Source organism: Chiloscyllium plagiosum, chromosome 5, assembly GCF_004010195.1.
Source record: "Chiloscyllium plagiosum isolate BGI_BamShark_2017 chromosome 5, ASM401019v2, whole genome shotgun sequence".
In the NCBI taxonomy this organism is placed as follows: Eukaryota; Metazoa; Chordata; class Chondrichthyes; order Orectolobiformes; family Hemiscylliidae; genus Chiloscyllium; species Chiloscyllium plagiosum.
Genome location: NC_057714.1, coordinates 5,016,729 through 5,034,948, shown reverse-complemented (window position 1 = coordinate 5,034,948; position 18,220 = coordinate 5,016,729). Strand labels below are relative to the sequence as shown.

Here is an 18,220-nt window from a genome sequence, read left to right as displayed (position 1 = left end):
ATCTGAGATTGCTGCAATACACAAACTTACACATACACAAATTCCTGAAGAAGGGCTTATGCCCAAAACGTCGATTCTCCTGCTCCTTGGATGCTGCCTGGCCCGCTGTTTTTTCCAGCACCACACTTTTCAACGCAATACACAAACTTGTCAATTTTAGACATACAAATAAGGAACAGGAGGAGGTCATAGAGCCTTTCAGCTTGCTCTGCACTCAGTAATAATAAGACTGATCTTCAACTCCACTTTCACACTATTCCTCACATCCCTTGATTACCTTAATAACAATCTCAGTCTTTAATATACTCAATAACTGACAAACTTCATTTTTTGGGGGTAAGAAAGGTTCACAATCCTCTAAGTGAAGAATTTCGCATCTCAGTAATAAATATCAGAACTCTTCTCCTGAGATTGTTTCCTGCCCTCTCAGCATCTATCCTGTCAAGCCCTGAAAAAAAAAACATGAGATGCATTTCCAGAGAATATAAACCCATTCTAAACATTGATGCTTTGCAAAACTGAATCCATAAGACTGAGGAGCACAAATAGGCCATTCTGCCCATCAAGTCTGTTCCACGATTCAATGAGTTCATGGTTGACCTGACAATCCTTGACTCTGCTTGCCCACCTTTTCCTCTTAACCCTTGATTCCCTCACTGATTAAAAATCTGTCTCTCACAGCCTTGAATATACTTAACAATCCAGCCTCTAAATCTCTCTAAGATAAATAATTCCACAGATTCATCACCTTCTTATCTCTGTCTTCAATGGTGACACTTTAGTCTGAGATTATACCCTCTGATGCTGGATTCTCCTGCAAAGGGAAACAACCTCTCCACATCAACTCTGTCAAGTCATATGCAATTTATATGTTGCATTAAGGCCGCTTCTCATTCTTCTAAACTCCAATGAGTACATGCACAACCTACTCAACCTCTCACCATAAGAAAACCTGTCCATACCTGGGATCCACCTAGTGAGTCTTCCCAGACCTGCCCCAAAGGCCAGTATATAATTCCTTAAATAATGGACCAAAACCATTCCCAGTATTTTATGTATAGTCTAACTTGTTTTAGTATAAAAATAGGAATGTCATGCTATGTTCTCTCTAAAATAAAGGCCAACATTCTATTTGCCTTCCATATTACCTTCTAGCTTTTTGTATTATGTACAGGGACTCCCAAGTCCCTCTGTACAGCAGCTTTCTGCAGTCTTCCTCTTTTAAATAACACTCAGCTCCTCTATTCTTCCTGCCAGAACGCATAACTTGACATTTTCCCACTTTATTTGCATCTGTGAAGTTTTTGTGTACTCAATTAACCTATGTTGGGTTTCCTCCGGGTGCTCCGGTTTCCTCCCACAGTCCAAAGATGTGCAGGGCCAGGTGAATTGGCCATACTAAATTGCCCGTAGTGTTAGGTAAGGGGTAAATGTAGGGGTATGGGTGGGTTTCGCTTTGGCGGGTCTTGTTGGGCCGAAGGGCCTGTTTCCACACTGTAATGTAATCTAATCTTAAAAAAAAATTAGAAAAAAGAGTAACAAAAAGATGGGGTACTGGGCTAATGGTCGGATACTTGGTAGTGTGGATGAGCAGAGGGATCTTGGTGTCCATGTACACAGATCTTTGAAAGTTGCCACCCAGGTAAATAGTGCGGTGAAGAAGGCATATGGCGGACTGTCTTTTATTGGTAGAGGAATTGAGTTCCGGAGTACTGAGGTCATGTTACAGTTGTATAATACTCTGGTGCGGCCGCATCTGGAGTATTGTGTGCAGTTTTGGTCGCCATACTATAGGAAGGATGTGGAGGCACTGGAACGGGTGCAGAGGAGGTTTACCAGGATGTTGCCTGGTATGGTAGAAAGATCGTATGAGGATTCTCCACAGACTCTATGCCATCTTCATCACTTGCCTACCCACTTATTTTTGTGTCATCTGCAAACTTGGCTATACTACACTCATTCTCTCATCCAAATCATTAGTATATTTTGTAAATAATTGCGGCACTTGCACTGCCCCCTGTGGCACTGCACTCGTTACACGTTAGCATTCTGAAAATGACATCTTATCTTAAGTCTTTATCTTTGATTAGTGAGCCAATCCTCTATCCATGCTAATGCACAACCCCAACATCATGCACTCCTGCCTTATTGAATGGTCAAATGTTCAGTACCTTATCAAATATCTTTTAGAATTCCAAATATGTTGCACCAATTAGTTCCCCTTTATCTATCCAGCTTGTAACCTCTTAACAGCATTCTAATAAATTTGTCAGGCATGATTTTTCTCTTCATGAAATCATATCGATTCTGTTTCTCTTTTGACTCAGAATCCTTTTTGCTAACCCATGCAACCAAAATTTAAATATAACTGATATTGTCAAAACATGTTTGGCAAAAAAAAACCTTTGAATTCCAGAAACTAGATGTAGCATATCATTTTTTTTGATGGAACATCGCACAATTATGATGCCAAAATGTTTTGCAACATGATTTTTGCCATTTTGACTAGAGTTGTGTAACAAAAAATAATTTTCATCTCACAATAAAATGGATGCATGTTAAAAAAAAACGCATTTTATGAAAAGGTGCTTTGAGAATATTTCTTGTCAAACATGCAGTGTGACAATAAAAACTGAAGGGAACAGCATCCCTCTTTCACTTGTGAGTGACGTTATTGTGAACCGAGATTATCCTCATTTTCTTGGCTATTTAGAAAAATATAGTTTAAAAAGTATTCTTTACAGGAAGATGGTCTCTTCAGTTATTTGAATTTAACTTAACATTGTACTTGTGCTCTGTCTTTTTCAGTGCTCAAATTCAATGCATTGTATGTATTGTGAGACACAGTCTGTAATTTTAACAATAACACCAGTATTCAAACTCCTTTCTGAATTACAAAGGGCAACACTACATAATGGACCTCAGCTGAAGCAGCAGTACAAATTCTAAAATTAGCTGCAGTGCTCTCCGCTTGGAGGCAAAATAAAATCAATCTGGCTTTCAGGACCCAATCACGACCCACCATCTCTGTTGGAAAAAGCAGTGTATGGGAAACTATGGATAGGGCTTGGAGAATTTGAGCTATAGGGAGAGGCTGCATAGCCTGGGGTTGTTTGCCCTGGAGCGTTGGAGATTGAGGGGTGACTTTATAGAGATTTATAAAATCATGAAGGATATGGATAGGATAAATAGACAAAATATTTTTCCTGAGGTGGGGAATCCAGAACTAGAGGGCATAAGTTTAGGCTGAGAGGGGAAGATTTAAAAGGGACATAAGTGGCATTGTTTTTACGCAGAGGGTAATACGTGTGTGGAATGAGCTGCTAGTGGAAGTGGTGGAGGCTGGTACAATTACAACTTTTAAAAGACATCCGGATAGGTATATCAACAGGAAGGGTTTAGAGGGATATAGGCCAAGCGCAGGCAAATGGGACTAGATTATTTTAGGTCATCTGGTCAGCATGGATGAGTTGGACCAGAGGGTTTGTTTCTGTGCTGCACATCTCTATGATTCTATGTGAGCTCCTTTTATTTCTCACTATCTGTTCTTCCAAAATAAAATGCAGTGCATGGTGCCAACATTCAGGGAAGCAGAAAATGAGCTCTGGAGCTAAGTGGAAAAAAAACGAAAATGTTATATGGAGGCTTGTGTAAACTGGGAGATAGCGAGGACTGCAGATCCAGGAAAGTCAGAGTCGATAAAATGTGGAGCTGGAGAAAGCACAGCAGGCCAAGCACCATCAGAAGAGCAGGAGAGTCGATGTTTCAGGCAGGACCCTTCATCAGGGCTGGGGAGGGTGAAGGGGGCTGAGAAATAAATAACGGGAGGGAGGTTGGGGCTGGGGGAAAGGTAGCTGGGATGGCAATAGGTGGATGCAGGCAGGAGGTAAATGGGACTGGTCATTAGGAAGGGTGGAGGGGATAGGTGGGAAGGTTAGGTCAGGTCAAGAGGGGTGGAGTGGAGATGGAGGGCTGGGGCTGGGGTGAGGTGGGGGTTGGGGAGACTTAGAAGCTGGTGAATTCTATGTTGAGGCCATAAGGTTGTAAGGTCCCAAGGCAGAAGATGAGGCGTTCTTCCTCGAGTTTATGTATGGGCTGAATTTGATGGTGGAAGAGGCCCAGGATGGCCATGTCATTGGGGGATGGGTAAGGGGAGTCGAAATATCTGGCAATCGAGGGATGGGGGGGTTGATTGGACTGTGTGGACCACGGATGTTCCCTGAACCGGTTCCCGAGTTTGTGTTCGGTCTCTCCTGATATAGAGGAGACCACATCGGGAGCAATGGATGCAGTAAATCAGGTTGGAGGAAATGCAGGTAAATCTCTGCCGGAATTGGAATGATTCTCTGGGGCCTTGGACCGAGGTAAGAAGGAAGGTGTGGGGACAGGTGTTGCACCTCCTGCAGCTGCAAGGCAAGGTGCCAGGTGTGGAGCCAACTACATTCTTAACTAATGTAAACTAGCCCTTCTTCGGAGAAGCATTCACTCTCCTGAGACTAGTAATATTGTAAAATTGTGATTACTGGGCTGATATTTTTAACAACAAAAAGCATGGAGTTCACTATTGTCTCTAACTAACTTTCCATCAGCAAACATGATTAACTTCAGAGACCCTCTGATAATGTGAACTGTCATCATATAAAAACTCATGGAGCTCTGGACCATGAATGCCATCTAATTCCAGTCTTTTAATCCAGAGGAATGCTGGATGCATTCTTTACTGTTTTTCTAGCAGGACCAATCTCTCAGCAGCCTTAATTATCATAATTTAAGGAAGTAAATCAGAAGTAATATCTTAACAAGTGCAAGATGGCATGGTCTAGCTACTTCAAGATTTTATTTCCGAGTAACAGACCTGGCATTGTATGGGTGAGAGCAGCTGAGAAGCCGAACCAAATACTATGACAAAGAGATTCTGTGACTTTTAATTGTCACTGATAGTTCTAATAATCTAACCTTTGACCTTTTATTGCTGATGAGATTCTGTAATAGGTAAGTGACCTTTATTTAACACATTTTAATATTTCACTCTGTGAGTTACTTCACAAATAGTCCTATCGCTGGATCTATTCAGCAGAAATGGCTTAAGAAATCCTTGCAATTTGCATCCATTACAATCACACTGATACTGGAGACTCCCTGCTGAAAGAGGGTATAGACATAGGAATGAAGCAGGTTCAATGCCAAGTTGCCAGTGCAGTTAGATCAGGTACTAAATCAGTCGGATCTTAACTTGTGTATGAATATACACAGAATTAGAAAGTAATTTGCACTCTTTTTTGACATATTGAGTCATAGAGACACAGCGATGTACAGCACGGAAACAGACCCTTCTGTCCAACTCATCTATTATGACCAGATATCCTAACCTAATCTAGTCCCATTTGCCAGCACTTGGCCCATATCCCTCTAAAGCCTTCCTATTCATATACTCATCCAGGTGCCTTTTCAATGTTGTAATTCTACCAGCCTCCACCACTTCCTGTGGCAGCTCATTCCATGCACGCACCACCCTCTGCGTAAAAACGATGCCACTTATGTCCCTTTTAAATCTTTCCCCCTCACCCTAAACCTATGCCCTCTAGTTCTGAACTCCCCCAGCCCAGGGGAAAAGACCTTGTCTATTTATCCTATCCATGCCCCTCATGATGTTATAAACCTCTATAAGGTCACCCCTCAACCTCCATCTCTTTGACTGTTTTCTGTAGAACTGTAACTTTTCTTCTTGTAATATAATCACACACAGACTTTCACCGACATGTACTTTGAAGTTTAAGCAACATCTGTGACACAACACAATATCTCTTCATATTCACAGGAATGTCGTCAAACAAAATTTACCACCCAGCCACATGTGGCTCAATCTCCACTCCATTGGCACCCATGAAGGCCTGGGGTATTTGTAAAATAAAGCAGACAGACTTCCCATCATCTCTTGTCCTACTGACCCACCTCTAGTTAAACAGAGGGGAAGGAGTCAAGCAGCATGCCAGCCCTTAGGCCCCAATGAGGCCCCTCAGTGGCCAATGCCTATATTTTACCTGAGGCAAGACAAGGTGGAGGTAAGGCATACAGCTCAACAGCTTCCACTGTGTGTGGAATGCTGTGGGGATGGAACTTCATTTCTGCGCATATGTCCAGCCTCTAACTCCACTCCATTCTTCCCTTCTCTGGGGTCCGCTAATCAGGCCTGACCATACTCTTGACTCTCTTTTAATTATGGGCTTCATCACCTCTTCTTCAAGGCTAGCTGCAGTCCCTGCAGCAGCCACCATTTGATATTGGCACTACAGAGCTGCTGGCCTAATCAGAGTAGCAGGGTAGCTCTCCAGGATGAGGCTTCTGCCTGGCTGGAAGCATGTCCCACTCTGAAACAATTCAGGCTGCTCCTGGTGTAATATTTCGGTGGGATATTGCCAGGGTTCAGATGGGTGGCTAACAAGCTGACTTTCTGATTGCCATGCCAGCAACGTGACACCTGTAAATGTGAGGAAATGTGACTGAAAGCTTGCAAAGGAGCAGATTTTAAAAGGAACATCTGAAAAGCAAGAGATGCAGATAAGCAAGAGAGGCTTAGCGAGGGAATTCCAAAACCTGGAAAAGGGACAAGAAGCCAACTAGATGAGACGAGAAGTTGCTTGAATATGCAGTTCTGGGCACAATGCCAATTGCAGGACCCTAGTATAATTTTCAGGTAGACTTTGCACCTACAATTCTCTATCCAGTTGAACCAGATGACCAGTAACCTGAGCTGGAAATGGTTTTTTTTTGGTATCCTAAGTACATGAAGGGCCGTTATTGGCCTACATGAGTTTGCCAGGTCCACCTCTCCCCACTTGCTCCTGGGACTTCAACCATTGTCTGGTCCTTTGTGGAACTTACCTCATCTTCTCAAGTGGACATGCCGCAGCGGGCACCTAAAACTCGGAAAAGACATTTAAATGAGGCTGGATCTTGGGTTTAATGGCAGTAGGAACAATCAGGTGGGTGGCTCTTCTGCCTTGTCCACTTCCAAAAAGGTCGATGGTCATACCTACAGCACTTGCTCCCACCCATCACCTGCAAAGAAATCCTGAAATGGAAGGGACTTGCTGTCGAGGTTGTTTGTGTTCTCAAAATGCCCAGTTTGGTTAATCTGCTGGGCATGAATGGAGTTGGGAGCACAAGCAAAAACCCTGCTGGTGACTGGAATGTCTACCATGGCGACAAGCATACGCCCCTTTTGGAGGAAGTCAGCAGTATAAATAGGCACTGCTGCTCTGCAAGTGCAGACAGAGCACTCAGTCACTTTAATTAAGCAGCTCTGATGGATTCATTCATTTAACATTTCGAACCCTGATTGGAAAGGAAACAATGAGCACTGTGTGTGTGTTGTGAACAGCGAATTGCAGTATCCTCACTGAAGAGAGAACATCGGCTTCAAATAAACTGTTCTGTCACATTGCACTACCAGTTCTGGCTGTTAGAAACATTCATTTATTTGTGACCCTTCTTTGTACCAGTCACTTAATTCTGGAGGCTTCAATGTGTTATTAAATCTGCATTACCCTTTGGTTCTGAATGCTCATCACACATTTTGCAGTCCATCCTTTTGCAAGTATCAAATAAGGTTTTCGGAAACTTCAACCAGCAGTAGACAGTGAATAAAAATAGATCCACAAAACCAAGCAATACTGTATAATTGTCCAAATAATTTGATTTCAATGCAATGCAATTGTTATGTTTCATGCTTTCAAGCATGAAGGATATTGTACGTTATATTATTTTGCATGCATATTGGTGGTAGGTTGAGCAGAGAAACAGAAATTATACATACATAATGCACACAAATCCACAGCATGAATATCACCGAATTTATTACAGATCCCCATTGGTTAATCTGCAGATATATGCATCTCACAGAAAAGGTTAAAGGTATCTTGGTGCAATTGAAAGAGCATATTAAAGTTACATAAAGGTTTGGAATAACTTACTGCTGGTTGCATAACATATGGTTGATGAGGCATCCATGATGTACTCTGGACCTATGTGGAAAGTAAACTTAGTTAGTAAATTAACAGAAGAGTGAAATGAAAAGATCAAGTGTCTAGCATACCATTATTTATTTGTTTATCAAAGAGGATTGTGTGGACCTCAACAGCAAAAAGTTCCATCAGTGGCAAGTGTGGTTATAAATTGAGAGCAGTGGCACATTAACAGTTCTTTAAATTGCATCAAGAAACAAACAGAGCATCCACCAGCTTAGCATCCACATGGGAAAGGTCCACCAAGTCCAGTAATCTCCAAACCACGTCAATGTCCTTTATGTTTATAATTTTCCTATATTGACTAGCCTTTCAGTCTGAGTACTGTTCAGCAGTTAGAACATAAGCAGCAGCAGCAGGAATAGGTAACTCAGTCGTTCAAACCTGCCCTGTCACTCTGTACATTCGCTGCCTATCAGTCTTTTATCCTATTCCCTTGTCCCTTGGTTCTATTTGGCTTTGTCTGGAATGTATCTAGGCCAAGCATCCACAGCTCTCTTGGGTAGAGACTTACAATGATTCAAAAACCTGTAAGTGACAAAGTTTTTCCTTATGTTGGGTGACCTGGGTTACCTAGCCAGGAGAACATTTTCTCAACCTCCAGTCTGTTAAGTCCCTTAGAAATCATATGTGTTTCAATGTGATCACCCCTCATTTTCTCGACTCTAGTGAACTGTAGACCTATTTTACTCACTTCGTCCTCATAGGGTAACTCCACTATCTTTAGGAATCAATATGAACCTTTGATATAAAAGGATACCAATGTTTAGGGGAAATGAGGAGAAATTTCTTCTCTCAATGGGTTATATGTCTTTAAAAGTCTTTGTCACAAACAGCTATGGGGTCAGAGTCCTTGTGTACAGTTAAGGCTGAGATAGATATAACTTTGATCAGTAGGGGAATCAAGGGATACAGGGAAAATGCAGGAAAGTGAATGTGAGGTATGTCGGATTACCCATGATCTGACTGAATGGCAGAGCAGACTTATGGGCCCAAACAGCTTACTCCTGTTCCATTTCTTATGATCTTAATACATTCTCCTTTGTTAAGGAACTCAGAATCACATACAGTATTCCAGGTTTGATCTCACAAAGGTTATCTGAAACTGCAGCAACCCTTGTTAACAAGCCAATCCCAGCTGTCATCCAATGAAGTCACAAAGGAGCTGGCAAGGGTAGGAGTGCTGCATTTGGGGGCCTCCTTCTGCCCCCTCATCACGACCTCACCTCCTATCACCAAACCATCATCTCCAGACCATCGAGGAGAAAGGAAATTGCTGCCTGACCTGCTGTGCTGTTCCAGCAATAAAGTTTCAACTGCTGCCTGACCTGCTGTGCTGTTCCAGCAATAAAGTTTCAACTTGCTGCCTGACCTGCTGTGCTGTTCCAGCAATAAAGTTTCAACTTGCTGCCTGACCTGCTGTGCTGTTCCAGCAATAAAGTTTCAACTTGCTGCCTGACCTGCTGTGCTGTTCCAGCAATAAAGTTTCAACTTGCTGCCTGACCTGCTGTGCCAACTTTGATCTCCAGACCATCCACAACCTCATCACGTCTGAAGGTCTCCCAACCACAGCCTCCAAGCTCATTTTCCGTGAGCCCCGCACTATCCGATTCTACCTCCTTCCTAACATTCACAAACCTGACTGCCCCGGTCGACCCGTTGTCACAGCCTGCGCCTGTCCCACTGAACTCATCTCTTCCTACCTCGATACCGTCATGTCCCCTTAGTCCAGGAACTCCCAACCTACGTTCATCACACCACCCATGCCCTTCACTTTCTCCAAGATTTTCGCTTCCCCGGCTCCCAACGCCTCATCTTCACCATGGACATCCAGTCCCTGTACACATCGATCCACAACGATGAAGGTCTCCAAGCCCTCCGTTTCTTCCTCTCACACCGTCCCAACCAGTGCTCTTCCACCGACACCCCCATCCACCTGGCTGAACTGGTCCTCACCCTCAACATCTTCTCCTTCCAAGCCTCCAACTTCCTCCAAACCAAAGGGGTAGCCATGGGCACCCGCATGGGACCCAGCTATGCCTGCCTGTTTGTTGAGTATGTGGAACAGTTCATCTTCCGCAGTTACACCGGCATCTCCCCCCCACCTGTTACTACATCGATGACTGTATCACCTCCCATGAGGAGGTTTAACAGTTCATCAACTTCACCAACACCTTCCACTCCGACCTCAAATTCACCTGGACCATCTCAGAAACCTTCCTCCCATTCCTGGACCTCTCCATCACTGTCTCTGGTGACCAACTCACCACAGACATATACTATAAGCCCACTATCCCACAGCTACCTAGACTACGCCTCCTCCCACCTAACTCTTTTAAAAACGCTATCCCTTATTCCCAATTCCTCCGTCTCCACCGCATCTGTTCCGAGGATGACCAATTCGACCTCAGAATGACCTCCTTCTTCCACGATTGCAACTTCCCTACTCATGTGGTCAATGATGCCCTCAAGTGCATCTCCTCCACTTCACGCATCACCACCCTTGAGCTGCACCCCTCCCAACGCAACAAGGACAGAATCCCCGGTCCTCCCCTTCCACCCCACAAACCTCCACATACAACGCATCATCCTCCGCCACTTCCTCCACCTCCAAACGGACTCCATCCATGACTCCCTCATCAGGTCCACATCCCCAACCAGCCCACATCCCACCCCTGACACGTTTCCCTGCCACTGCAGGAAGTGCAAATCCTGCGCCCAAATCACTGCCCTCACCTCCATTCAAGGCCCCAAGGGATACTTCCACATCCATCAGAAATTTAACTGTACCTCTACCAATGTCATCTACTGCATCCGTTGCACCCTCTACATCGGGGAGACAGGACGCCTTCTTGCGGATTGTTTCAGAGAACATCACTGGGACACCCACACCCACCAACCCCACTACCCATCAACTCCCCCTCCCACTCCATCAAGGACATGCAGGTCCTGGGCCGCCTCTACCGCCAAACCGTTACCACCTGACGCCTGGAGGAGGGACGCCTCATATTCTACCTTGAAACCCTGCAACTACACGGGATAAAGGACTTGCTGGGCCGAAGGGCCTGTTTCCACACTGTAGGTAACCTAATCTAATCTAAAATGGGGATTTCAATATCTTCCTCATTTCCCCTCCATGCACATTATCCCAGTCCCAAGCCTCCAACTCGGCACCACCCTCTGGACCTGTCCATCACACCCCCTCTGATCTATCTCCTTCTCCCTCACCTTCATCCACCTATTGCTTTCTCAATTACCTTCTCCTAAACCCCACCCCCTCCCATTTATCTCTCAGCCCCGACTCATAAGCCTCATTCCTGATGAAGGGCTTATGCCCGAAACGTTGATACTCCTGCTCCTCGGATGCTGCCTGACCTACTGTACCTTTCCAGCACTACACTCTCGACTCTGAGCTCCAGCATCTGCAGTCCTCACTTTCTTCAGTGCTGCATTTGGCCTGACACATGCTCGTCAAATCTACCTGAGAAGGAATGGATTGACAATCCAGGGATCAGAACCTGCCCACAACCTTTAAAGGTCTCTTGAGTGGTTCAAGTCTGCAAAAATTCAGATCAAAGTATTTTGTCAATGTCTCTGCAACTTCCTTATTCCCTTTTATCATTTAGAGTCTTATAGTCATAGAGATATAAAGCACGGAAACAGACCCTTCCATATAACTCATCCATACCAACCAGACATCCCAGATAAATCTGATCCCATTTGCCAGCACTTGGCCCTTATCCTTCTAAACTCTTCCTATTCATACATCCATCCAGATGCCTTTAAAGTGTTGGAATTGTACCAGCCTCCACCACTTCTTCTGGCAATTCATTCCATCATTGCCCTTCAGCTCTCTTTTAAATATTTCCCCTCTCACCCTAAACCTACGTCCTCTAGTTTTGGACTCCCCCACCCCAGGGAAAAGACCTTGTTTATTTATCCTATCCATGCCCCTCATGATTTTATAAACATGTCTAAGGTTACCTCTCAGCCTCTGATGCTCCAGGGAAAACAGCCCCAGACTATTCAGTCTTTCCCTATAGCTCAAACTGTCCAATCTTGGCATCATGCTTGTTAATCTTTTCTGAACGCTTTCAAGTTTTGCAACATCCTTCCTATCGCAGGGAGACCAAAGTGTATTGGAGACCATGCAGAATTCCAATAATGATGTGACCAATGTCCTGTACAGCTGCAATACTCTGATCAATAAAGGAAAGCATACTAAACGCCTTCTTCACAATCTTACCTACCTGTGACTCCATTACCATTGAACTATGAACCTGCACTCTGAGGTCTCTTTGTTCAGCAACACTCCCCAGGACTTTACCATTAAATGTATAAATCCTACACTGACTTGGCTTTCCAAAATGCAGCACCTCGTATTTATCTGCATTAAACTCCATCTGCCACACCTCAGACAATTGTCCAATCTGATCAGGATCCTGTTGTACTCTGAGGTAACTTTCTTCGCTGTCCACTACACCTCCAATTTTGGTGTCGTCTGCAAACTTACTAACTATACCTTCTATGTACACATCCAAATCATTTATATAAATGATGAAAGGCAGTGCACCCAGCACCGATCTCTGAGACACATTGCTGGTCACAGGTGTCCAGTCTGAAAAGCAACCTTCAATCACCACTCTCTGTCTTCTACCTTTGAGCCAGTTCTGTATCCAAATTTTTAGTTCTTCTTCTATTCTGTGTGATTTAACTTTGCAAACCAGACTACCATAAAGAACCATGTTGAAAGCCTTACTCAAGTCTATATAGATCACGTCCACCACTCTGCCCTCTTCAATCCTCTTTGTTACTTCTTCAAAAAATTCAATTAAGTCCATGAGATACGATCTTGCACGCATAAAGCCATGTTGACTATCCCTAATCAGTCCTTGCCTTTCCAAATGCATGTAAATCTGGTCCCTCAGGGTTTGCTCCAACAACTTGCCAAACACCGACATCAGACTCACTGGTCTATAGTTCCCTGGCTTGTCCCTACCACCCTTCTTACATAATGGCCCCACGTTAGCCAATCTCCATCTTCCGGCACCTCACCTGTGACTATCGATGATACAAATATCTCAGCAAGGGGCACAGCAATCACTTCCCTAGCTTCCCACAGAGTTCTAGGGCATACCTGATCAGGTTCCAGGGATTTATCCACCTTTATACATTTTGAGACATCCAGCACGTCCTACTATGTAATATGGATATTTTCAAGATGGTGCTATTAATTTCCCTATTTGCCCGATCTTCCATGTTCTTCTCCACAGTAAATAATGATGCAAAATACTCATTTAGTATCTCCCCCATCTCCTGTTTCCACACATTGGTGGCCTTGTTAACCTTTAAGCGGGCCTATTCTCTCCCTAGTTGCCCTTTTGTCCTTAAGGTATTTCTAGAATCCCTTTGGATTTTCCTTAACCCTATTTGTCAAAGCTATCTAATGTCTCCTTTTTGCCCTCTTAAGTATACTCCCACTGCCTTTATACATTTCAAGGGAATCACTTGATTTCTGATGTCTCATACTTGAAATATGCTTCCTTCCTATTCTTGACCAAAATCTCACTTTCCAGCACTACTCTAATCTTGTCTCTGATCTCCAGCATCTGCAGTCCTCACTTTCACCAAAATCTCAATTTCTCCAGTCATCCAACATTCCCTGCACCTATCAGCCTTGCTCTTCACCCTAACAAAATATCTCCCCCATTTTCTGTGACGCCATACAAAGTCCATCTTGCTGATCTTTGAGGGGCTCTATTCTCTCCCTAGTTACCCTTTTGTCCTTAATGTATTTGTAAAAATCCTTTGGATTCTACTTAATTCTATTTACCAAAGCTATCTATGTCCCCTTTTTGCCCTCCTGATTTCCCTCTTAAGTATACTCCCACTACCTCTATACTCTTCTAAGGATTCATTCGATCTATCCAGTCTATACCTTACATATGCTTCCTTCTTTTTCTTAACCAAACCCTCAATTTCTTTAGTCATCCAGCATTCCCTATACCTACCAGCCTTTCCTTTCACCCTAACAGGAATATACTGTCTCTGGGCTCTCATTATCTCACTTTTGACGGCTTCCCATTTTCCAGTCGTCCCTTTACCTGCAAACATCTGCCTCCAGTCAACTTTCGAAAGCTCTTGCCGAATACTGTCAAAATTGGCCTTGCTCCAATTTAGAACTTTAACTTTAAGATCTGGTCTATCTTTTTCCATCAATCTTATAAAACCATAGTGGCCCCAAAGTGGTCCCCCACTGACACCTCAGTCACCTGCCCTGCCTTATTTCACAAGAGTAGGTCAAGTTTTGCACCTTCTCTGATATGTACATCCACATACCGAATCAGAAAATTTTCTTCTACTAAACAAATTCTTCTCTATCCAAGCCCTTAACACTATGGCAGTCCCAGTCTATGTTTGGAAAGTTAACATCCCCTACCATAACCACCCTATTATTCTTACAGATAGCTGAGATCTCCTTACAAATTTGTTTTTTAATTTCCTGCTGACTGTTGGGGGGTCGATAGGACAATCCCAATAAAATAATCACCCCTTTCGTATTTCTCAGTTCCACTCAAATAACATCCCTGGACATATTTCCAGGAGTTTCCTCCAAAAATACAGCCATAATGTTAACCCTAATGAAAAATGGCACTCCCCCTCTTCTCTTGCCCATCCCCGCACGTTTCCTATAGTACCCACACCGTGGAACATTAAGCTGCCAGTCCTGTCCATCCCTAAGTCACATCTCTGTAATTGCTATGATATCCCAGTCCCATGTTCCCAAACATGCCCTGAGTTCATGCCTTAACTGTTTGGCCTCTTGCATTGAAATAAGTGCAGTTTAATTTTCCGTTCTGCTAAGTTCTCTACTTTGTTCCTGCTTGTCTTGTCTGTTTTACTTGCTCCTCTTCCCAACTGTACCAGTCTCAGACTGATCACTTTCGTCACTATTTCCCTGGGTCCCTTATCACCTCCACTCTGCCCCCCCCCCCCTCCCCCCACCCCACCCTCGCCCCGCCCAGTTTAAATCCTGCAAGCAGCTCTAGCAAATCTCCTCACCGGTATATTAGTCCTTTTCCAATTCAAGTGCAATCTGTCTTTCTTGTACAGGTCAATTCTATCCCAGAAGACATTCCAATGATCCAAAAATGTGAACGCTTCTCCCTGCACCAGCTCCTCAGCCACTCATTCAGCTGCTCCATCCTCTCTTTCCTTTCCTTACTAGCTGGGAGCACCAGGAGTAATCCAGATATTACTACCCACTAGGGCCTCCTTTTTAAATTCCTGCCTAACTTCCTATATTCTCTCCTCAGCATCTCATCCTTTTCCCTTCCGATGTTGTTAGTTCCAATGTGTACAACGACCTCCTGCTGGTCCCTCTCCCCTTTGCACCCTCTCTGGATCTTTGGTCCTGGCACCAGGGAGGCAACACACTATTCTGATGTCATCCTGTCAGCCACAGAATTGTCTGTCTGTGCCTCTGACTAGACAGCCCCCTAACACAATCAATCACTTGGAACCTGACGTAACTCTCATTACATTAGATCCAGTCTCTGTACCAGAAACCTAGCTGTTAGTGCTATATTCCCCAGAGAATCCATCAGCCCCTATATTTTCCAAAGCAGCATACCTGTTTGAGATGGGGATAGCCACAGGAGACTTCTGCACTACCTGCCTACCCCTCTTACCTTTTCTGGGGTAACCCAACTACATGACTATATCTATAGTTTATCTCTCTCCCTGCAAATGCCATCCATAACACTCCCTATCTCCTGTAAATTCCTCAATGCCTCTAACTGCTGCTCCAACCGATCCATGCCATCCAATAGGATTTGCAACTAAACACATTTCCTGCAGACGTAATCATCAGTAACATGGAAACTCTCGCTAATCTCTTACATCCAACAGGAAAAGCACACCACTCTACTAAAGGCCATCTTTGCACCTTAACAATTTCCAGATCCAGAAAATAGAACAGTCTTACTGCTCTAAATAACACTTCTCCAGGTGAGCTTATACCTATGTTTTTATATTTTTAAAGCTTTATCAAGAGACAGATCTCAATAACAACATATAATCAAAAAAATCTATTCACTATTGTAGATTTACATAAGTAAAAGTGTAAGATTACACTTTAAAAACTACTTAGCTGCTCCCCTACAAGTTTCTCCAAGGCCAGCTGTGAATTTCACTGTTTGTTTATTTTCTTAGAATGGACTCCAATGTCCAGAGACACTTGAAACCAGACAACGGAGGCAGTGGCTGTTACTGCTGGGTCAGACAGCAGTGTAGGTTGCTTTCTTGTGTGAATCACTTCCCATGTGGTCTCTACCCTTGTCTCTTCCTCCTTTTCAAACTGCCGTTGCTTTGATCTTTTCTCCCCAAAGTTCCAAAACAATGTGGTAGCTTATAAAACAGTAATTACTGCACCTACAATTCAAGGAAATCAGCTCCAACACTGAAAATACCTCAAAAAAGCAGCACAGGCAAAAAACCCAGAATCATTTATTTAACTACAGGGATGGTGCAAGAGTGAGAGATTCAAATACCTGGATAATTGGGGCTTATTCTGGAGTAGGTGGGACCTCTACAAACACAAAGGTCTATACCTGAACCAGAGGGGTAACAATATCCTTGGTGAGGAGGTTTGCTAATGCTCTTTGGGAGGATTTAAACTCATTCAGCAGGGGGATGGGAACTAGAATTTTAGCTCCAGTGTACAGGAGATTGAGAGTAGTGAGGTCATGAATAAGGTTTCAAGGTTGCAGGAGAGTACTGGCAGGCAGGAAGGTGGTTTGAAGTGTGTCTACTTCAACGCCAGGAGCATCTGGAATATGGTGGGTGAAGTTGCAGCATGGGTTCATACCTGGGACTTCAATGTTGTGGCCATTTCAGAGACATGGATAGAGCAGGAACAGGAATGCTTGTTGCAGGCTCCAGGGTTTAGATGTTTCAGTAACAACAGGGAAGATGGTAAAAGACCGGGAGGTGTGGCCCTGTTACTCAAGGTTCAGTATTACGGTAGCAGAAAGGATATTTGAGGACTCGCTTATTGAGGTAGTATGGGCTGAGGTTAGAAACAGGAAAGGAGAGGTCACCTTGTTTTCCATTGGCCTCCGAATAATTCCAGAGATGTAGAGGAAAGGATAGCAAAGATGATTCTGGATAGGAGCAAGAGTAACAAGGTAGTTGTTGTGGGGGTCCATTAACTTTCCTAATATTGACTGGAAATGCTATAGTTCGAGTACCTTAGATGGGTCAGTTTTTGTCTAATGTGTGCAGCAGGGATTCCTAACACAGTGTGTAGATAGGCTAACATAAGGTGAGGTCTCATTGGATTTGGTACCCGAGCCAGGTGTTAGATTTGAAGGTAGGTGAGCACTTTGGTGATAGTGACCACAATTTGGCTAAGTTGACTTTAACAATGGCAAGGAACAAGTATACACCACAGGTCAAGAGTTTTAGCTGGGGGAAAGGAATTTATCTTGCGATTTGGCAAGATTTATGATGTATAAGATGGGAAAGGAAACTGCAGGGGAGGGTACAATTGAAATGTGGATCTTGTTCAAGGAACAGCTACTGCATGTCCTAGATAAGTATGTACCTGTCAGGCAGGGAGCAAGTGGTTGAGTGAGGGAGCCGTGGTTTACTAAAGAAGTTGAATCTCTTGTCAAGAGGAAGAAGGAGACTTATGTTAGGATGAGATGTGAAGGCTCAATTAGGGTGCTTGAGTGTTACAAGTTAGCCAGGAAAGCCCTAAAGAGAGAGCTAAGAAGAGCCAGAAGGGAACATGAGAAGTTGTTGGCAGGTAGGATCAAGGAAAACCCTAAAGCTTTCTATTGGTATATCAGGAATAAAAGAATGACCAGAGTACGATTAGGGACTGTCAAGAACAGTAGTGGGAAGTTGTGTGTGGAGTCAGAGAAGATAGGGGAAGCACTGTTCACACAGGAAAAAGACAACTTTGTCGAGGAGAATACTGAGATATAGGCTACTAGACTAGACAGGATTGAGGTTAAAACAATGACTGCAGATGCTGGAAACCAGATTCTGGATCAGTGGTGCTGGAAGAGCACAGCAATTCAGGCAGCATCCGAGGACAGGCAAAATCGACGTTTCGGGCAAAAGCCCTTCATCAGGAATAAAGGCAGAGAGCCTGAAGCGTGGAGAGATAAGCTAGAGGAGGGGGGGGG

At 43.9% G+C, this 18,220-nt stretch overlaps 1 protein-coding gene across 2 annotated transcripts in view; it reads right to left on the bottom strand.

Moving 5' to 3' along the window:
* Nucleotides 1-18,220, bottom strand: part of LOC122549671 (RNA-binding motif, single-stranded-interacting protein 3-like) — a 1,362,397-nt gene that overhangs the window by 59,830 nt on the left and 1,284,347 nt on the right. For both annotated transcript variants that reach the window (XM_043689502.1, XM_043689500.1), the window contains exon 12: nucleotides 7,974-8,024. In XM_043689502.1, the coding sequence (XP_043545437.1) occupies nucleotides 7,974-8,024 (51 nt within the window). The remainder of the gene's footprint in view (nucleotides 1-7,973; nucleotides 8,025-18,220) is intronic.